At 40.0% G+C, this 18,194-nt stretch overlaps 1 protein-coding gene across 6 annotated transcripts in view; it reads right to left on the bottom strand.

The window, feature by feature from the left end:
* Positions 1–18,194, bottom strand: part of CHD2 (chromodomain helicase DNA binding protein 2) — a 126,184-nt gene that overhangs the window by 8,725 nt on the left and 99,265 nt on the right. For all 6 annotated transcript variants that reach the window (XM_027083152.1, XM_027083149.1, XM_027083148.1 and 3 more), the window contains 4 exons: positions 17,757–17,935; positions 15,769–15,868; positions 12,900–13,113; positions 23–269 (listed from right to left, as the gene is read on the bottom strand). In XM_027083152.1, the coding sequence (XP_026938953.1) occupies positions 23–269; positions 12,900–13,113; positions 15,769–15,868; positions 17,757–17,935 (740 nt within the window). The remainder of the gene's footprint in view (positions 1–22; positions 270–12,899; positions 13,114–15,768; positions 15,869–17,756; positions 17,936–18,194) is intronic.

The raw sequence follows: 18,194 nt of genomic DNA, 5'->3' as shown, positions 1-18,194 counted from the left end.
TGTCTGAGGGCCCTCTGCATACCGGTCATAATAATCCCTGTGTCCCCGGTGGTCTCGGTCACTGCTGTACTGGTCATAAGGTCTCTTTCTGGACAGGTTGTTGGGTCGGTAGCTCCCTGAACGGTGGGCGTCCATGTGTCGCCGGTCCCCGTAATGGTGGTCCTTGTACCAGTGCTGCTCATACTGATGGTGCCTGTCACCACCCCAGGGCGGATTGTTATTGCCACCACCATAGTTGAACTTTCTTTCCCTCTGCCAGTCGCCTCGATCTGCAGAAAGAGAAATAATGATCTCGTGATTCCAAGAACTGGCTGCATTTCACTTCCACTAAAGTTTAAACTGAAAAGGCCTGACACATGTTACAAACACTACACTTCTTCCTTCTTGACCTTTTTGCTGCTGGTTATCATACAAGTAATGAGTCCATAATTCTTTCCCCAAAATGTTAAGGCAAAAGAAAATTCACCTTTATCCTTCTGAAATTCAAGAACCACTGTTTTTCATTTTCTTTCTTTCTTTCTTTTTTTTTTTTTTTTTACTGTTTTTCATTTTCTACACCTGCTTACCTTCCAACCTGGGGCTTACCCTTAAAATGAGATTTCACTAAAACAAACAACAACAACAACAACAAAAAAACCACACCAAACATTAATTTGGAAAAAGGCACTGCTGAGTTTCACAGCCACAAGGTAATACTCTCCATTTACACATCTAAGGTTTATTTACCTGCGGGTACCATCAGCTGTGCCTGGTTCCTGAAAATCTTTCCAGACTATACCTACTGATTCTACTCTTCTTCCTTAGCCCACACCAAAAGAATGGCACTCCTCCTGTAAAACGTGATTGCTCTAACTCTGGATTCTGTAACTCTTAAGGATAGAGCCAAACTGAAATTTGTTATAGCTTCAGTAAGCCTCCCTTTTCCCCTGAGGAGAAGAATCACACGTATCTGAATCCAAAAAGGCACTGAAGACACAGAAGTAGAGGAAAGGAGGCTATGCTGTATTGAAATGTGGTCTCCAAAATGTATGTCCACTTAGAACCTCTGACTGTGTCTTTACTTGAAAATAGGGTCTCTGAAGTTGTAATGATGGATCTTGAGTTGAGATCATCTTGGATTTACAGTGGGCCCTAAATCCAATGATAGATCCTGTTAAGAGAAGGTGTAGGGAGATTTGGGAGAAAGAGACACAGAGAGGAAGGCCATGGAGAGATGAAGACAGAGAATGGAGAGACATTCACAGTAAGACAGACAGGATGAAAAGGCAGAGGGCTATGTACCACATAAAGGAACAAGATAAAACCCCAGAAAAACAACTAAATGAAGTGGAGATAGGCAAATTTCCAGAAAAAGAATTCAGAATAATGATAGTTATTATTATCCAGGACCTTGGAAAAAGAATGGAAGCAAAGATCGAGAAGATGCAAGAAATGTTTAAAAAAGATCTAGAAGAATTGAAGAACAAACAAACAGAGATGAACAATAAAATAACTGAAATGAAAACTACACTAGAAGAAATCAATAGCAGAATAACTGAGGCAGAAGAACAGATAAGTGACCTGGAAGACAGAATGGTGGAATTCACTGCTGCAGAACAGAATAAAGAAAAAAGAATGAAAAGAAATGAAGACAGCCTAAAAGACCACTGGGACATTAAATGCAACAACATTCACATTATAGGGGTCCCAGAAGGAAAACAGAGAGAGAAAGGACCCAAGAAAATATATGAAGAGATTACAGTCGAAAACTTCCCTAACATGGGAAAGGAAATAGCCACCCAAGTCCAGGAAGCGCAGAGAGTCCCATACAGGATAAACCCGAGGAGGAACACGCCGAGACACATAGTAATCAAACTGGCAAAAATTAAAGACAAAGAAAAATTATTAAAACCAGCAAGGAAAAAATGACAAATAACATGCAAGGGAACTCCCATAAGGTTAACAGCAGATTTCTCAGCAGAAACTCTACAAGCCAGAAGGGAGTGGCACAATATATTTAAAGTGATGAAAGGGAAGAACCTACAAGTAAGATTACTCTACCCAGCAAGGATCTCATTCAGATTCGATGAAGAAATCAAAAGCTTTACAGACAAGCAAAAGCTAAGAGAATTCAGCACCACCAAACCAGCTCTACAACAAATGCTAAAGGAAATTCTCTAAGTGGGAAACACAAGAGAAGAAAAGGACCTACAAAAACAAACCCAAAACAATGAAGAAAATGGTAATAGGAACATACATACCAATAATTACCTTAAACGTGAATGGATTAAATGCTCTAAACAAAAGACACAGGCTTGCTGAATGGATACAAAAACAAGACCCATATATATGCTGTCTACAAGAGACCCATTTCAGACCTAGGAACACATACAGACTGAAAGTGAGGGGATGGAAAAGATATTCCATGCAAATGGAAATCAAAAGAAAGCTGGAGTAGCAATACTCATATCAAACAAAATAGACTTTAAAATAAAGACTATTACAAGAGACAAAGAAGGACACTACATAATGACCAAAGGATCAATCCAAGAAAAAGATATAACAATTATAAATATATATGCACTCAACATAGGAGCACCTCAATACATAAGGCAACTGCTAAGAGCTATAAAAGAGGAAATCGACAGTAACACAATAATAGTGGGGGACTTCAACACCTCACTTACACCAATGGACAAATAATCCACACAGAAAATTAATAAGGAAAAAGAGGTTTAAATGACACAATAGACCAGACAGATTTAATCGATATTTATAAGACATTCCATCCTAAAACAGCAGATTACACTTTCTTCTCAAGTGCACACAGAATACTCTCCAGGATAGATCACATCTTTGGTCACAAATCAAGCCTCGGTAAATTTAAGAAAATTGAAATTGTATCAAGTATCTTTTCCAACCACAATGCTATGAGACTAGATATAAATTACCAGAAAATATCTGTAAAAAATACAAACACATGGAGGCTAAACAATACACTACTTAATAACGAAGTGATCACTGAAGAAATCAAAGAGGAAATCAAAAAATACCTAGAAACAAATGACAATGGAGACACGACGACCCAAAACCTATGGGATGCAGCAAAAGCAGTTCTAAGAGGGAAGTTTATAGCAATACAATCCTACCTTAAGAAACAGGAAACATCTCGAATAAACAACCTAACCTTGCACCTAAAACAACTAGAGAAAGAAGAACAAAAAAACCCCAAAGTTAGCAGAAGGAAAGAGATCATAAAGATCACATCAGAAAGGAAACAATAGCAAAGATCAATAAAACTAAAAGCTGGTTCTTTGAGAAGATAAACAAAATTGATAAACCATTAGCCAGACTCATCAAGAAAAAAAGGGAGAAGACTCAAATCAACAGAATTAGAAATGAAAAAGGAGAAGTAACAACTGACACTGCAGAAATACAAAAGATCATGCGAGTATAAGCAACTCTATGCCAATAAAATGGACAACCTGGAAGAAATGGACAAATTCTTAGAAAGGCACAACCTGCCAAGACTGAATCAGGAAGAAATAGAAAATATGAACAGACCAATCACAAGCACTGAACTTGAAATTGTGATTAAAAATCTTCCAACAAACAAAAGCCCAGGACCAGATGGCTTCACAGGCCAATTCTATCAAACATTTAGAGAAGAGCTAACACCTATCCTTCTCAAACTCTTCCAAAATATAGCAGAGAGAGGAACATTCCCAAACTCATTCTACGAGGCCACCTGATACCAAAACCAGACAAGGATGTCACAAAGAAAGAAAACTACAGGTCAATATCACTGATGAACTTAGATGCAAAAATCCTCAACAAAATACTAGCAAACAGAATCCAACAGCACATTAAAAGGATCATACACCATGATCAAGTGGGGTTTATCCCAGGGACGCAAGGATTCTTCAATATATGCAAATCAATCAATGTGATACACCATATTAACAAATTGAAGGAGAAAAACCATATGATCATCTCAACAGATGCAGAGAAAGCTTTCAACAAAATTCAACACCATTTACGATAAAAACCCTGCAGAGAGTAGGCATAGAGGGAACTTTCCTCAACATAATAAAGGCCATATATGACAAACCCACAGCCAACATGGTCCTCAATGGTAAAAAACTGAAAGCATTTCCGCTAAGATCAGGAACAAGACAAGGTTGCCCACTCTCACCACTCTTATTCAACATAGCTTTGGAAGTTTTAGCCACAGCAATCAGAGAAGAAAAGGAAATAAAAGGAATCCAAATCGGAAAAGAAGAAGTAAAGCTGTCACTGTTTGCAGATGACATGATACTATACACAGAGAATCCTAAAGATGCTACCAGAAAACTACTAGAGCTAATCAATGAATTTGGTAAAGTAGCAGGATACAAAATTAATGCACAGAAATCTCTGGCATTCCTACACACTAATGATGAAAAATCTGAACGTGAAATCAAGAGAACACTCCCATTTACCACTGCAACAAAAAGAATAAAATATCTAGGAATAAACCTACCTAAGGAGACAAAAGACCTGTATGCAGAAAATTATAAGACACTGATGAAAGAAATTAAAGATGATACAAATAGATGGAGAGATATACCATCTTCTTGGATTGGAAGAATCAACATTGTGAAAATGACTCTACTACCCAAAGTAATCTACAGATTCAATGCAATCCCTATCAAACTACCACTGGCATTTTTCACAGAATTAGAACAAAAAATTTCACAATTTGTATGGAAACACAAAAGACCCCGAATAGCCAGAGCAATCTTGAGAACGAAAAACAGAGCTGGAGGAATCAGGCTCCCTGACTTCAGACTATACTACAAAGCTATAGTAATCAAGACAGTATGGTACTGGCACAAAAACAGAAAGATAGATCAATGGAACAGGATAGAAATCCCAGAGATAAACCCACGCACATATGGTCGCCTTATCTTTGATAAAGGAGGCAGGAATGTACAGTGGAGAAAGGATAGCCTCTTCAATAAGTGGTGCTGGGAAAACTGGACAGGTACAAGTAAAAGTATGAGTATGGTGTTAGGGAGTGATCTAATACCATAACACCTTACACAAAAATCAGCTCAAAATGGATTAAAGACCTAAATGTAAGGCCAGAAACTATCAAACTCTAAGAGGAAAACATAGGCAGAACACTCTATGACATAAATCACAGCAAGATCCTTTTTGACCCACCTCCTAGAGAAATGGAAATGAAAACAAAAATAAACAAATGGGACCTAATGAAACTTAAAAGCTTTTGCACAGCAAAGGAAACCATAAACAAGACCAAAAGACAACCCTCAGAATGGAAGAAAATATTTGCAAATGAAACAACTGACAAAGGATTAATCTCCAAAATTTACAAGCAGCTCATGCAGCTCAATAACAAAGAACAAACAACCCAATCCAAAAATGGGCAGAAGACCTAAATAGACATTTCTCCAAAGAAGATATACAGACTGCCAACAAACACATGAAAGAATGCTCAACATCATTAATCATTAGAGAAATGCAAATCAAAACTACAATGAGATATCATCTCACACCAGTCAGAATGGCCATCATCAAAAAATCTAGAAACAATAAATGCTGGACAGGGTGTGGAGAAAAGGGAACACTCTTACACTGCTGGTGGGAATGTAAACTGGTACAGCCACTATGGAGAACAGTATGGAGGTTCCTTAAAAAACTACAAATGGAACTACCATATGACCCAGCAATCCCACTACTGGGCATATACCCTGAGAAAACCAAAATTCAAAAAGAGTCATGTACCAAAATGTTCACTGCAGCTCTATTTACAATAGCCCGGAGATGGAAACAACCTAAGTGCCTATCATCGGATGAATGGATAAAGAAGATGTGGCACATATATACAAGGGAATATTACTCAGCCATAAAAAGAAACGAAATTGAGCTATTTGTAATGAGGTGGATAGACCTAGAGTCTGTCATACAGAGTGAAGTAAGTCAGAAAAAGAAAGACAAATACCGTATGCTAACACATATATATGGAATTTAAGGGGGAAAAAAATGTCATGAAGAACCTAGGGGTAAGACAGGAATAAAGACACAGACCTACTAGAGAATGGACTTGAGGATATGGGGAGGGGGAAGGGTGAGCTGTGACAAAGCGAGAGAGAGGCATGGACATATATACACTACCAAACGTAAGGTAGATAGCTAGTGGGAAGCAGCCGCATAGCACAGGGAGATCAGCTCAGTGATTTGTGACTGCCTGGAGGGGTGAGATAGGGAGGGTGGGAGGGAGGGAGACGCAAGAGGGAAGAGATATGGGAACATATGTATATGTATAACTGATTCACTTTGTTATAAAGCAGAAACTAACACACCATTGTAAAGCAATTATACTCCAGTAAAGATGTAAAAAAAAAAAAACAACCATATGATCATCTCAATAGATGCAGAAAAAGCTTCTGACAAAATTCAACACCCGTTTATGATAAAAACTCTCCAGAAACTGGGCATAGAGGGAAACTACCTCAACATAATAAAGGCCATATATGACAAACCCACAGCAAACATCATTCTCAATGGTGAAAAACTGCAGGCATCTCCTCTAAGATCAGGAACAAGACAAGGATGTCCACTCCCGCCACTATTAGTCAACATAGTTTTGGAAGTCCTGGCCACGGCAATCAGAGAAGAAAAAGAAATAAAAGGAATACAAATCGAAAAAGAAGTAAAGCCGTCACTGTTTGCCGATGACATGATACTATATAGAGAAAATCTTAAAGATGCCACCAGAAAACTACTAGAGCTAATCAATGAATTTGGTAAAGTTGCAGGATACAAAATTAATGCACAGAAATCTCTTGCATTCCTATACACTAACAATGAAAGATCAGAAAGAGAAATTAATGAAACAATCCCATTCACCACTGCAACAAATAGAATAAAATACCTAGGAATAAACCTACAGACCTGTATGCCAAAAACTGTAAGACACTGATGAAAGAAATCAAAGATAACACAAACAGATGGAGAGATATACCATGTTCTTGGATTGGAAGAATCAATATTGTGAAAATGGCTATGCTACCCAAAGCAATCTACAGATTCAATGCAATCCCTATCAAATTACCAGTTGCATTTTTTACAGAACTAGAAGAAAAAATCTTAAAATCTGCATGGAGACACAAAAGACCCCGAATAGCCAAAGCAGTATTGAGGGAAAAAAACGGAGCTGGAGGAATCAGACTCCCTGACTTCAGACTACACTACAAAGCTATAGTAATCAAGACAATATGGTACTGGCACAAAAACAGAAATATAGATCAATGGAACAGGATAGAAAGCCCAGAGATAAACCCATGCACCTATGGTCAACTAATCTATGACAAAGGAGCCAAGGATATACAATGGAGAAAAGACAGTCTCTTCAATAAGTGGTCCTGGGAAAACTGGACAGCTACATGTAAAAGAAGGAAATTAGAACACTCCCTAACACCATACACAAAAATAAACTCAAAATGGATTACAGACCTATGTAAGACAGGACACTATAACACTCTTAGAGAAAAACACAGGAAGAGCACTCTTTGACATAAATCACAGCAAGATATTTTTTGATCCACCTCCTAGTGTAATGGAAATAAAAACAAAATAAACAAATGGGACCTAATGAAACTTAAAAGCTTTTGCAAAGCAAAGGAAACACAAACAAGATGAAAAGACAACCCTCAGAATGGGAGAAAATATTTGCAAACGAATCAACGGACAAAGGATTAATCTCCAAAATATATAAACAGTTCATGCAGCTCAATATTAAAAGAACAAACAACCCAATCTAAAAATGGGCAGAAGACCTAAATAGACATTTCTCCAAAGAAGACACACAGATGGCCAAGAAGCACATGAAAAGCTGTTCAACATCACTGATTATTAGAGAAATGCAAATCAAAACTACAATGAGGTATCACCTCACACCAGTTAGAACTGGCATCATCAGAAAATCTACAAACAACAAACGCTGGAGAGTGTGCGGAGAAAAGGTAACCCTCTTGCACTGTTGGTGGGAATGTAAATTGATACAGCCGCTATGGAGAACAGTATGGAGGTTCCTTAAAAAACTAAAAATAGAATTACCATATGACTCAGCAATTCCACTACTGGGCATATACCCTGAGAAAACCATAATTCAAAATGACACTAGCACCCCAATGTTCACTGCAGCACTATTTACAATAGTCAGGACGTGGAAGCAACCTAAATGGCCATCGACAGACGAATGGATAAAGAAGATGTGGTACATATATACAATGGAATATTTCTCAGCCATGAAAAGGAACGAAATTGGGTCATTTGTAGAGACGTGGATGGATCTAGAGACTGTCATACAGAGTGAAATAAGTCAGGAAGAGAAAAACAAATATTGTATATTAATGCATATATGTGGAACCTAGAGAAATGGTACAAATGAACCGGTTTACAGGGTAGAAATTGAGACAAAGATGTAGAGAACAAATGTATGGACACCAAGGGAGAAAAGCGGTGGGCGGGGGGATGAGTTGGGAGATTGGGATTGACATATATACACTAATATGTATATAATGGATAACTAATAAGAACCTGCTGTATAAAAAAATAAATAAAATTAAATTAAAAAAAAAAAACAGATTGGAGCAGTGCAGCCACAACACCAAGGCTTGCTGGTAAGCAGTATAAGCCAGGCTACAGGCGTGCAACAGATTCACCATCAGATCCTCCAAAAGGAACCAACTCTGCTGACACCTTGATTTCAGAGTTCTGCCTCCTAAACTATGACAGGATACATTTCTGTTCTTTTAAGCCACCCAGTTTGTTGTACACTTTGTTACAACAGTCTCAGGAAACTAATACAGAGGCTTAACTAGTAGGAACTATGTGGCCTCATGGGAAATCCATCTTCCAGCTACAATTTGTTAAGATCAAAGACGTGCCACCAAATATATCTCTACTCATTTTGTTGGCCTTCTAGCATTTTTTACAGAGCCAGAGAATAATACCATAAAGGAACCTGTGTAGCTTAGAAATTTATACCATTAAAACAATATATAGTCGACCAGTGGCTTAAATTCATTGCTGACCCAGGGTGGAGCAGGCCAGGGAACCAAGAATTAAAACACTTCTGACTATTCAACCTAAAAATTAACAAACAACAAAAAGAGACACCTTCACAACATGAAAGGATCATCTAAAGATGGCTTCAAACTAAATAGAAAGGTAGGCTTCAAACAGGGTGTCAAGGTCTGTGGTACTATGGAGATGGCCAAGTCATTTATTTCCAGAGAAAGTAAAAGGCGCTTTTCTTTCTTCTTGAACCCTCCGTGGGGTAGACAACTGGTTAGGAAGTACTGACTATTAAGGAGAGGGATGAGAAATCCGAAGTTTAAATAAAAGACTACAGTCAGCTTAATAAGAAGAGTCCTTTCAAAGGATCAGAATATAAAATCAGTGACATCATATGAATGACATAAAACCAGTCTAATCCCAGGAAAAAAATCAGTACAACTGATACAACTACATCTAAGAACATGGAAACATTTCCCAGCCATCTTTTTGTACAGTCATTACCTCCCCCCACTAATAAAATGGTGTTCAATTAATTGAACTAAGATTTTTAAGATTAAAAGACATGGAACCTCTGCTTCCAGGTAATTCAGAGTAGCTGCCACAGAATTACACTCTGCCAAGAACAATAAGAAAACACCAGATAAACAGAAAATAATCTGCTTAAAGACATCAAAGAGCAGCCAAAGCAATGAAGACTAGAAGCACTAAGATTCCGAAGAGCAAAAAAAAGACCCTCAGAAGTAATAATAGTTGACTTGACTTCTGCAGCCACTGGGGAGATCTGTGACTCTGAGCCTGGGCAAGAAGCTGAATATCTGGGCTTTTCCCAGCCGAGAACCACTGTTGCAGAAACAGAGACACCGGCAGAGCTTTTGGTGGTCTTTCTAAGCTAGAGGGACACTGGACACTTGAGGGACTGCAAACACACAGCCAGTTTTCCCTTAGAACATTTGCTGAATCTTCAGGGAGCAGGAGGCTAAAAAGCTAAGCTAGATAATCTTGTGAAAAGCAGAGCCGTTCAGGGCTGTCTCACGGTGCCGAGGAAACCAAGATCCTAGTTTAAGACCTGCCAATGGGGTGGGGCAGAGAGTGCAGCAGGCCCTCCGTCCAGTACCCTGGATAGCCAAACCCCAGGAACAGGGGGACCAAACGAGAACTAGATTAAGATGACTGTCTCCCACCCTATGTGCCTGGGGAGGAAAGAATAAATCCTCTCTGGGGCAGAGTGACATCACCTGGGGCTTCTACAATTTTTAAAACACAGTGCCTACCATCTAATCAAAAATAACCAGACACGCTAAAAGATAGGGCTGTATGACTGAAAACCAAGGGGAAAAAAAAAAAAGCATACAATACAAATGGTTCACAATAATTCAGATATTAGAAATAACAGTCAAGAATTTTTAAATACTTATAATTAATGTGTTCCAAAAAAGAGGAAAAGATGGAGAAAATCAATTTTCCTAGAAGTTTGAGAATTTTACTGGAAGATTAGAATGTACTTAAAAAAAAAAAGGAAATCCTAACATTGAAGTTTAGAAAAAAATGTATACTTCATTTTGATTATGGAACACTTGACTCTGTAAAATTTTATACTATGCTTCTATATATACTATATTCTTTTAAGCTTTTGTTCTATATGTTTTCTTTTTATTACTTTTATCTTTAAAAGTAATTCACGCTCATTGTAACCAGTGAAGTAACAGACAACGGAGAAATTATTAATTTCCTCCAATCCGTCCACATTTTTACCAGCCTAAGGTAACTGGTGTGTGTATGTTGTCACATCCTTCTCTATGCTTATACAAATATATTATTCAAATATATACAACAGAAAACAGCTTGGTGTTTTCTTGGTGGTTCCTCAAAAGGTTAAACATAGAATTATCACATGACCAAGCAATCCCACACTCCTAGGTATACATCTAAAAGAATTGAAAATAGGTACTCAAATAGTTGCATACAAATGTGCACAACAGTACGATTCACAATAGCCAAAATGCAGAAACAACCCAAACATCCGTCAACTAATGAAAAGACAAATTCTAGTCTAACCATACAATGGGATATTTTTCAGCCACAAAAAGGAATGAAATACTGATACATGCTACAACACAGATGGACCTTGAAAACCGGATGCCAAGTGAAAGCAGTCAGACACATATTGTACAATTCCATGTGATTCCTTTAATACAAAGAATCCAGAATACGTAAATCTATAGAGACACAAGACAGACTGGTGGTAGTCGGAAGCTGGGGAGAGGGGAGAATGAAAACTGTTTTTTCTTTGGGGTGAGCAAAGTGTTTTGGCACTTGATTTAGGTGGTGGTTGCACAACACTGTGAATGTACTAAATGCCGCTGAACTGTTCATTTAAAATGGTTACGTTTATTCACGTTATGTGATTTTCACTTCAATAAAGTTAAACACACACACAACAGAGATTCTACTGTTGCTGTTGCTCTTTTTTCCCTCCAATTTTTTTTTTTTACCTATAAAGCCAACTCATTTTTTTAACAACTGCTAATAATATAGAGTACAAATGTCCTATTATTCATCTAACCATTTTTCTATTAATGGGCAATTTATTTCCAGCTTTTTGCCAGTATAAGGCTGTAACAGCATCCTCATACATGTATGTGTTTGCATTACTACAGGACAGACTTCCAGAAAAAGGGCCTACGTATTTAGATATTTCAGATTATTTTCTGGAAAGACTGTAGCAATTCACACTCTTAGCAGCTTGTGTGCATTTCACCCTTTAATTTTTGCAGATCTGAATGGGTAAGAAATTGGTTTAATTTATTGTTACTTTAATGTACATTTCCCTAGCAGCAATTGTTCATCTTGTCCTACTGGCCACTTGAATCTCCTCTTCCAAATGAATTCCCTATTCCTAACCTTTGTCCATTTTTCTATTTGGTTATCCTTCTGTTATCAATTCATAAGGAGTCTTTCAATATTAGCAGTTTTAATCATTTAACTGCCATATATAATGTAAATTGTTTCCCTGAGTCGTTCATTTGTCTTTTGCTTATTTATGTTGGTCATGTTCTTCTTAGATTTGAATTAACAGCCTTTTGGATCTTTGTCTCATGCTTCATCTCACTGAGAAAAAAAGAGGACAATAAAGTGATGGAAGAGAATAAAAGCACAAAGGTCCAGCTACTGTCTTTGGAAAAAAAAAGTGATTCTTCTTTCGGCACCTTTTTTTTTTTTTTAAACAACTGAGTTCTGTTTTGTTTTGTTTTTTGGTATATCTATTTATTTATTTTTATTTATTTATATTTGGCTGCGTCGGGTCTTAGTTGCGGTGCGTGGGCCCTTCGCTGAGTCGCACACTCTCTATAGTTGTGGCGTGTGGGTTTTCTCTCTCTAGTTGTGGCACGCGGGCTCCAGAGTGCGTGGGCTCTGCAGTTTGCGGCACGTAGGCTCTCTAGTTGAGGCGCCTGGGCTTAGCTGCTCCGCGGCATGTGGGATCTTAGTTCTCCGACCAGGGATCGAACCCACATCCCCTGTACTGGAAGGCGGATTCTTTACTACTGAACCACCAGGGAAGTCCCCCGGGCACCTGCTTTTAAAACTTCACTTAGGGCTTCCCTGGTGGTGCAGTGGTTGAGAGTCCGCCTGCCGATGCAGGGGACACGGGTTCGTGCCCCGGTTCGGGAAGATCCTACGTGCTGTGGAGCGGCTGGGCCCGTGGGCCGTGGCTGCTGAGCCTGTGCGTCCGGAGCCTGTGTGTCCGGAGCCTGTGTGTCTGGAGGCCACAGCAGTGAGAGGCCCGCGTACCACAAAAAAAAAAAAAAAAAAAACTTCACTTAATGACTCACCTGCATTACTGAAGTGTCTCTTGTTGGGGTGACTATAGTTATCTCTTGGGTGTCCATGCATCTGTGGGCCATGAGAGGCAGGCAAATGAGGCTTCTGAGGGTGAGGGTTGTGCGGGGTGTGGGACTGAGACATCAGGGAATCCCGGCTTGAACCCGAGGCCTCTGGTCGAAATGGTTTTTTACCACCAATCGCATCATCTTTCTTCTTCTGCTCCTGTAGAGTAAAAGGAAACCAAAGACCTTCAGGATCCCAGGTGGAATTCCCAAGAACAGTATAAAGATCATCCCCTTTAAATACTTCCCTCTTGACTTTTGACAAGTCCCTCTCGGCTTCCCTGCTGTTTACTACCTTCTTAGGAAAAATATGCTCATAAATTCCACTGAGCTCTCAGGGCAGGGAAAGCCTCACAGAGCTCCATCTGCTGCTCAACCTGCTAGGCCACTACAAAGAAGCCAATCTCCAGTGACCTGCAGCTGCCAGAAAAAGGGCCCAGGCCGCTGGATGTCACTGCACGGGGCGAGGAACAGGGGTCAGGCTGTCAGCACTCTTGGAAATTGCTCTCAGGCCATGTAAAACTGGGACCACCAACTTCTTCAGGCTAACTCGAACAAACAACCCCTGACTGGCCCAGTGGGAACTAGTTCCCATGCCAAAGTCATCAAGCTAAACATCTGAATGTTTAAGTAACACCATACCTTTACCACACAAGTGAAATATTTGACATAAAAACATCAGAAAATATAATAAGGAAAAAATAAGAACTGTGAAGTGACCTAAAATTTTACCACCAAGGGAATTACTGTTAATAATTTGGTCTATGTCTTTCTGAGCCATTTTGCGTGTTTATACATAATACAGTAGACCCCCCTAATCCATGGGAGATACACTTCAAGACCCCCAGTGGACGCCTGAAACTGCAGATAGTACTGAACCCTATATGTACTATGCTTTTTCCAATACATACATGCCTATGAGAGTTTAATTTATGAATCAGGCACAGTAAGAGAATATCCGAATTGCCAGCATCACTACTCTTGTGTTTTGGGGCTACTATTTAGTAAAATAAGGATTACCTGAACTCAAGCACTGCAATACCACAACAGTCGATCTGACAGCCAAGAGAGCTACCGAGTTACTAATGGGCAGGTAGCATATAGTGTGGATATGCTGGACAAAGGGATGATTCACGTCCCACGTGGGAGAGGGCAGGACGGCACGAGATTTCATCACGCTACTCAGACCAGTGCGCAATTTAAAATTTATGAATTGCTTATTTCTGGAATTTTCCATTTAATATTTTCAGACCATGACTGACTGCAGGTAACTGAAACTGTGGAAAGCAAACCACAGTGGGGGGAACTGCTGTGTGTGTGCGCATGCGTGCGTGCGTGTGTGCGTATTTTTTTAAACAAAAATATTATTTGATATTCTTTTTTTACTTAATGTATTGTAAAAATCTTATGTGAATACTTACTTCCACAATATTATATTTATGGTTGAAAATTCCCTGATATGGATATATCGAGTCATTTCCATATAATCATGTTTAAACCCTTAATTATCTCCTTCGACTAAATTCTTAGAAGGAGAATTACATGTTTTAGTCTTTTGGTAAATCTTACTGAACTGTCCTCCAGAAAGGTTGTGAATGTATACTATAACCCCAACTAGTGGGACCACTACTTTGATTATTCACCTTATCCTAACTTCTGATACCTAGACTAATGAAGCCCTTTACCCTTTACATCATTTGCCCAACTTCACTCATCCTAACTTTCACTCTTTCCTAGAGGGCCTTTCCCCAACCATTTCATTCCCTCCTGGGGCTTTTCCTGACTATTCTTTCAGAGACTTTTTACAATGTTTAAAATTCACAGTAACATTCAGCAGTATTACTATATTATTCCTGTATATTACTGTTCTACCATATTCTTCCATGTAAAATTAAATTATAAACCACTTGAGGGTGCTCCTCCACAGCTCAGCACAGTGCTGGGCACAGGATATGCTCATGCAACAAATACTTCTGAGCACCTGCCCTGCGCCTGGCACCATTCCAGGTGCTGAGGATACAGGAGGGGATGAGAGACATAAGACCTCAGCCTTGACATGGTAGTGAAGGAGGTATTAAATGTTCCTAGACTGGCGCTACATGGCTAATTGGGGTAGGGCCCACGTGACAAGTCACCAGATCTGCAAATGGACATGCCTGAACAAGGAACGCTGCCCCTGCAGCATTGGCCAAATCACTTCATGCCCATGCCCCTCCACCAAAGAATGGGAGGCAGCTTCTGGGCACCTTCTCGTGTTTGCTCCTTTACATGAGCGGTTGGGACCCTACGTACAAAAGCTGGAAGGACACCAAGTACATGTGGCCCAGAAAAGAACAGAAAAATTATGTGCTGCCCATAACTGTTATCTTTCAGGAGCCACATTTATAAGCTACCATAAGACATGTGCATATGGAAGAAAAGCCCTGGTGAATAAATGATTCCAGGATGTAAGAACACAGAGGAACAACTCCTTGTCAGAATTTCCACACTGTCTGGTTCCAATACATTGGCTATTTTACCCATCGGGTCTTAAGTGTTAGTTTGACTACTCGTGGAACATGTGGAGAAACTGCACAGCTAACACAGTGAAAGAGCCCACCATCCAAGACAGGCTGGGCTGTGGTGGGCTCCTGCACCCCCTCTTGGACCTAGACCTCCATCTGCAAAGTAAGGGCAGAGAACCCATGCCCTTTCTAGCACCAACAACCTATGAGTCTATGATCATCTCCTCAGGAAAAAAACAGTAATTAAGGAATTTTTCTGTGTAAATGGTTTTTATCTGTTTGTATGAATTAGGATGAAGTTTGTATTTTACCTCTTCTTCTTGAGACCTTTTCTTGTGAGCCATCTTGTATAACTTATGCAATTTTCGAGCATCAAATTCTGTAAACTTGGAAACAAAAATCCATAGGTTCCTTAAAAAAAAAAAATTTGTTTTGGTGAATTACAGGATTTTAAAAATAACTATGCTCTTTATAGATGGCAAGTTATTGAATTTTGCTGTGGAATACTCTCCAAGTATAGAAAATAAGTTACAGAAATAATCTTTCAGGTCTTGGCAACAGTAATAAACACACCTTTAAATGCTACTGTCAATAGAATTTGACCTAGGGGTCTGGAGACGAGGGTCTGTCTCACAGCTAAAACCCCTCTAATTTATTTCACTGGCACCTAGGACTCCGGACCTAATGTCTTCCTCCACCTTCTGCACTCCCTGGACTCTGCCGGGCAATGTCATCACCGCCATATCCCAGGTGGGGATCTATGTACAGTTGGGCACCTCTGCCTTGCTGCCCCTTCTTTCCTCCCGGTCGTCACCACCAAGGCCTGTCATTTCTACCTTAAAACTTCAAGGGATTCTTCTCCTCCAATTCCATTGCACTCACTCTAGCATGCCATTACTGTCAACAGGGGAGTGACTGGTAAAACGGGTGTGTAGGACAAGGAGTCACAGGTAACCTCCGTGAGCTGGAACGGAAGGCTCACATCCTCCCACACTTCCTGGAGAGCAGTCACATCACACCGTGCCATGCCACTCAGAGGATGCTGCCCTGGCTCCGGACAAGTAAACCTGCTGCACAGTGTGGAAAACCATTGCCTGCCTTTCTAAAGCCTTCTGTAATAGGGCTTCAGTCATCTTAACGAACTGCCTTTAAACCCTAAGACCCTCCCAGGCCCTTCACTGTCCCACTTTCAAGGCTTTGCTGAAGCCTGAGACCTCTCCTCACCTAAGCAGGTCCACTCTGCTCTTCCATGCCGGCTCGAGTGTACCTGCCCAGCCCTCAGAAGACCTCCCTCCCTCACTACTCCTCTGCATGTGCTTATTCCTTCTTGGAATTCCTACTATACTTGATCTTCCAATCACCACTTCATCGTGGACAGTTCCTCACAAGTGGGCAAGGAACTGCTTATGAACCACACAGCAGTCCAGGACCACAGTATCCAGCCCCGCTTCGTGGATCTATACGTTAGGATGCATTTTCGTTACAGAAAGCCAGATGGCTAGATACAGGGATCTGGTTTGGGAACAGTGTAAAAGGAAAGTCAAGCCACATTTCAAAACTTAGATCTTCTTTTTTTAACGGGTGTGAAGCATGCTATGGATAGCATCATGACAGAAGGTTTTCTTAAATCTCTTTTTCACTCAAAAGCCAATCCACTGATATTAGGTATATTATACAAAGATACTTCATTAACCATGAATTATCAGTATATGAGTTCAACGTACCTGTGGAGTATGGAAAGAGACTTAATGTTACAATTGTCTTTGAATATATGTAAGTCATAATGCTTTACAAACTGAAGTTCTGGATTAACTGCCTTAATCCAAATTACTACTAGAGCTCTTCAATTATTAAAGAGAAGAGAACTCATAGCTCTGGTGGTTTTAGCCTTTGCTTCCTCTCATGAGGTTAGCAGAGAACTAACCAATTAGTTATTATATTATCTCTGAATATTAACCTGAGATGGGTAAAGTAGTGAAATTATAGATGGTTTCTATCCCTTCCAGGTCTAAAGACTGAGTCTTTATTCTGAGCACAGGCCAGCAAATCCAGTATCACGGTATTTCTCTCATAAAATAATGACATCATCCTACCCATTCAAAAGATTGGTCTCAGAGGAATGGCCTATTTCAGCAAAAGAAAACTGAAGCCTGCAGGTATGCTGCTAATAGACTGCTTTTGCTGGGAAAAAAAAAACTTCATTAGGTGGCTGTGTCATGTTGCATAAAACAAAACAGAGCCCCTAACACACACTTTGTCATCAAATCAAACCAGGCAATTCGAGGCTGTGGCTGCTTACCTCCTCCACAGTTTGATGTGCTCCTGGTCTGAGTAAGCTTTAAGGCACTCGGCTATCCGGTCCCCGATTTTCAACAGGCAGTTCCGGGTGTGCTCCAGCTGTTCCTGTACACTGAGCCCCTTGTCGGGTTTATCCAACTGTTTCAGTGCCTTTTTCACAGGCCTCATCCTCTCCTTACACTGGAACAGACCAAGAGTAGAGACATAAAACATCTGCAGCAAAGACAGCTTCAGCTGTGCTTACTGGGCCCTAAATTCCCAGAGAACACACAGCGCCCCCCAGGCCACATAATCACTAGAGGAGAAGCAGGTAATGGCAGGGGAACAAGTATAAATGTTAGAGTCGGAAAAACCTGAGGTTCAAGTCCCAGCTCCATCGCTCAGAGCGATGACTTTTACAGCTTACTTGGCCTCTCAAAACGCTGCTCTGTTTCCTCAT

The sequence above is a fragment of the Aethalodelphis obliquidens genome, unplaced genomic scaffold (assembly GCF_003676395.1).
Source record: "Aethalodelphis obliquidens isolate GAN/ISIS:26980383/991018 unplaced genomic scaffold, ASM367639v1 scaffold49, whole genome shotgun sequence".
NCBI classification, from domain to species: Eukaryota; Metazoa; Chordata; class Mammalia; order Artiodactyla; family Delphinidae; genus Aethalodelphis; species Aethalodelphis obliquidens.
The sequence above is the reverse complement of the archived record's forward strand: the minus strand, read 5'-3'. Positions and strand labels throughout refer to the sequence as shown.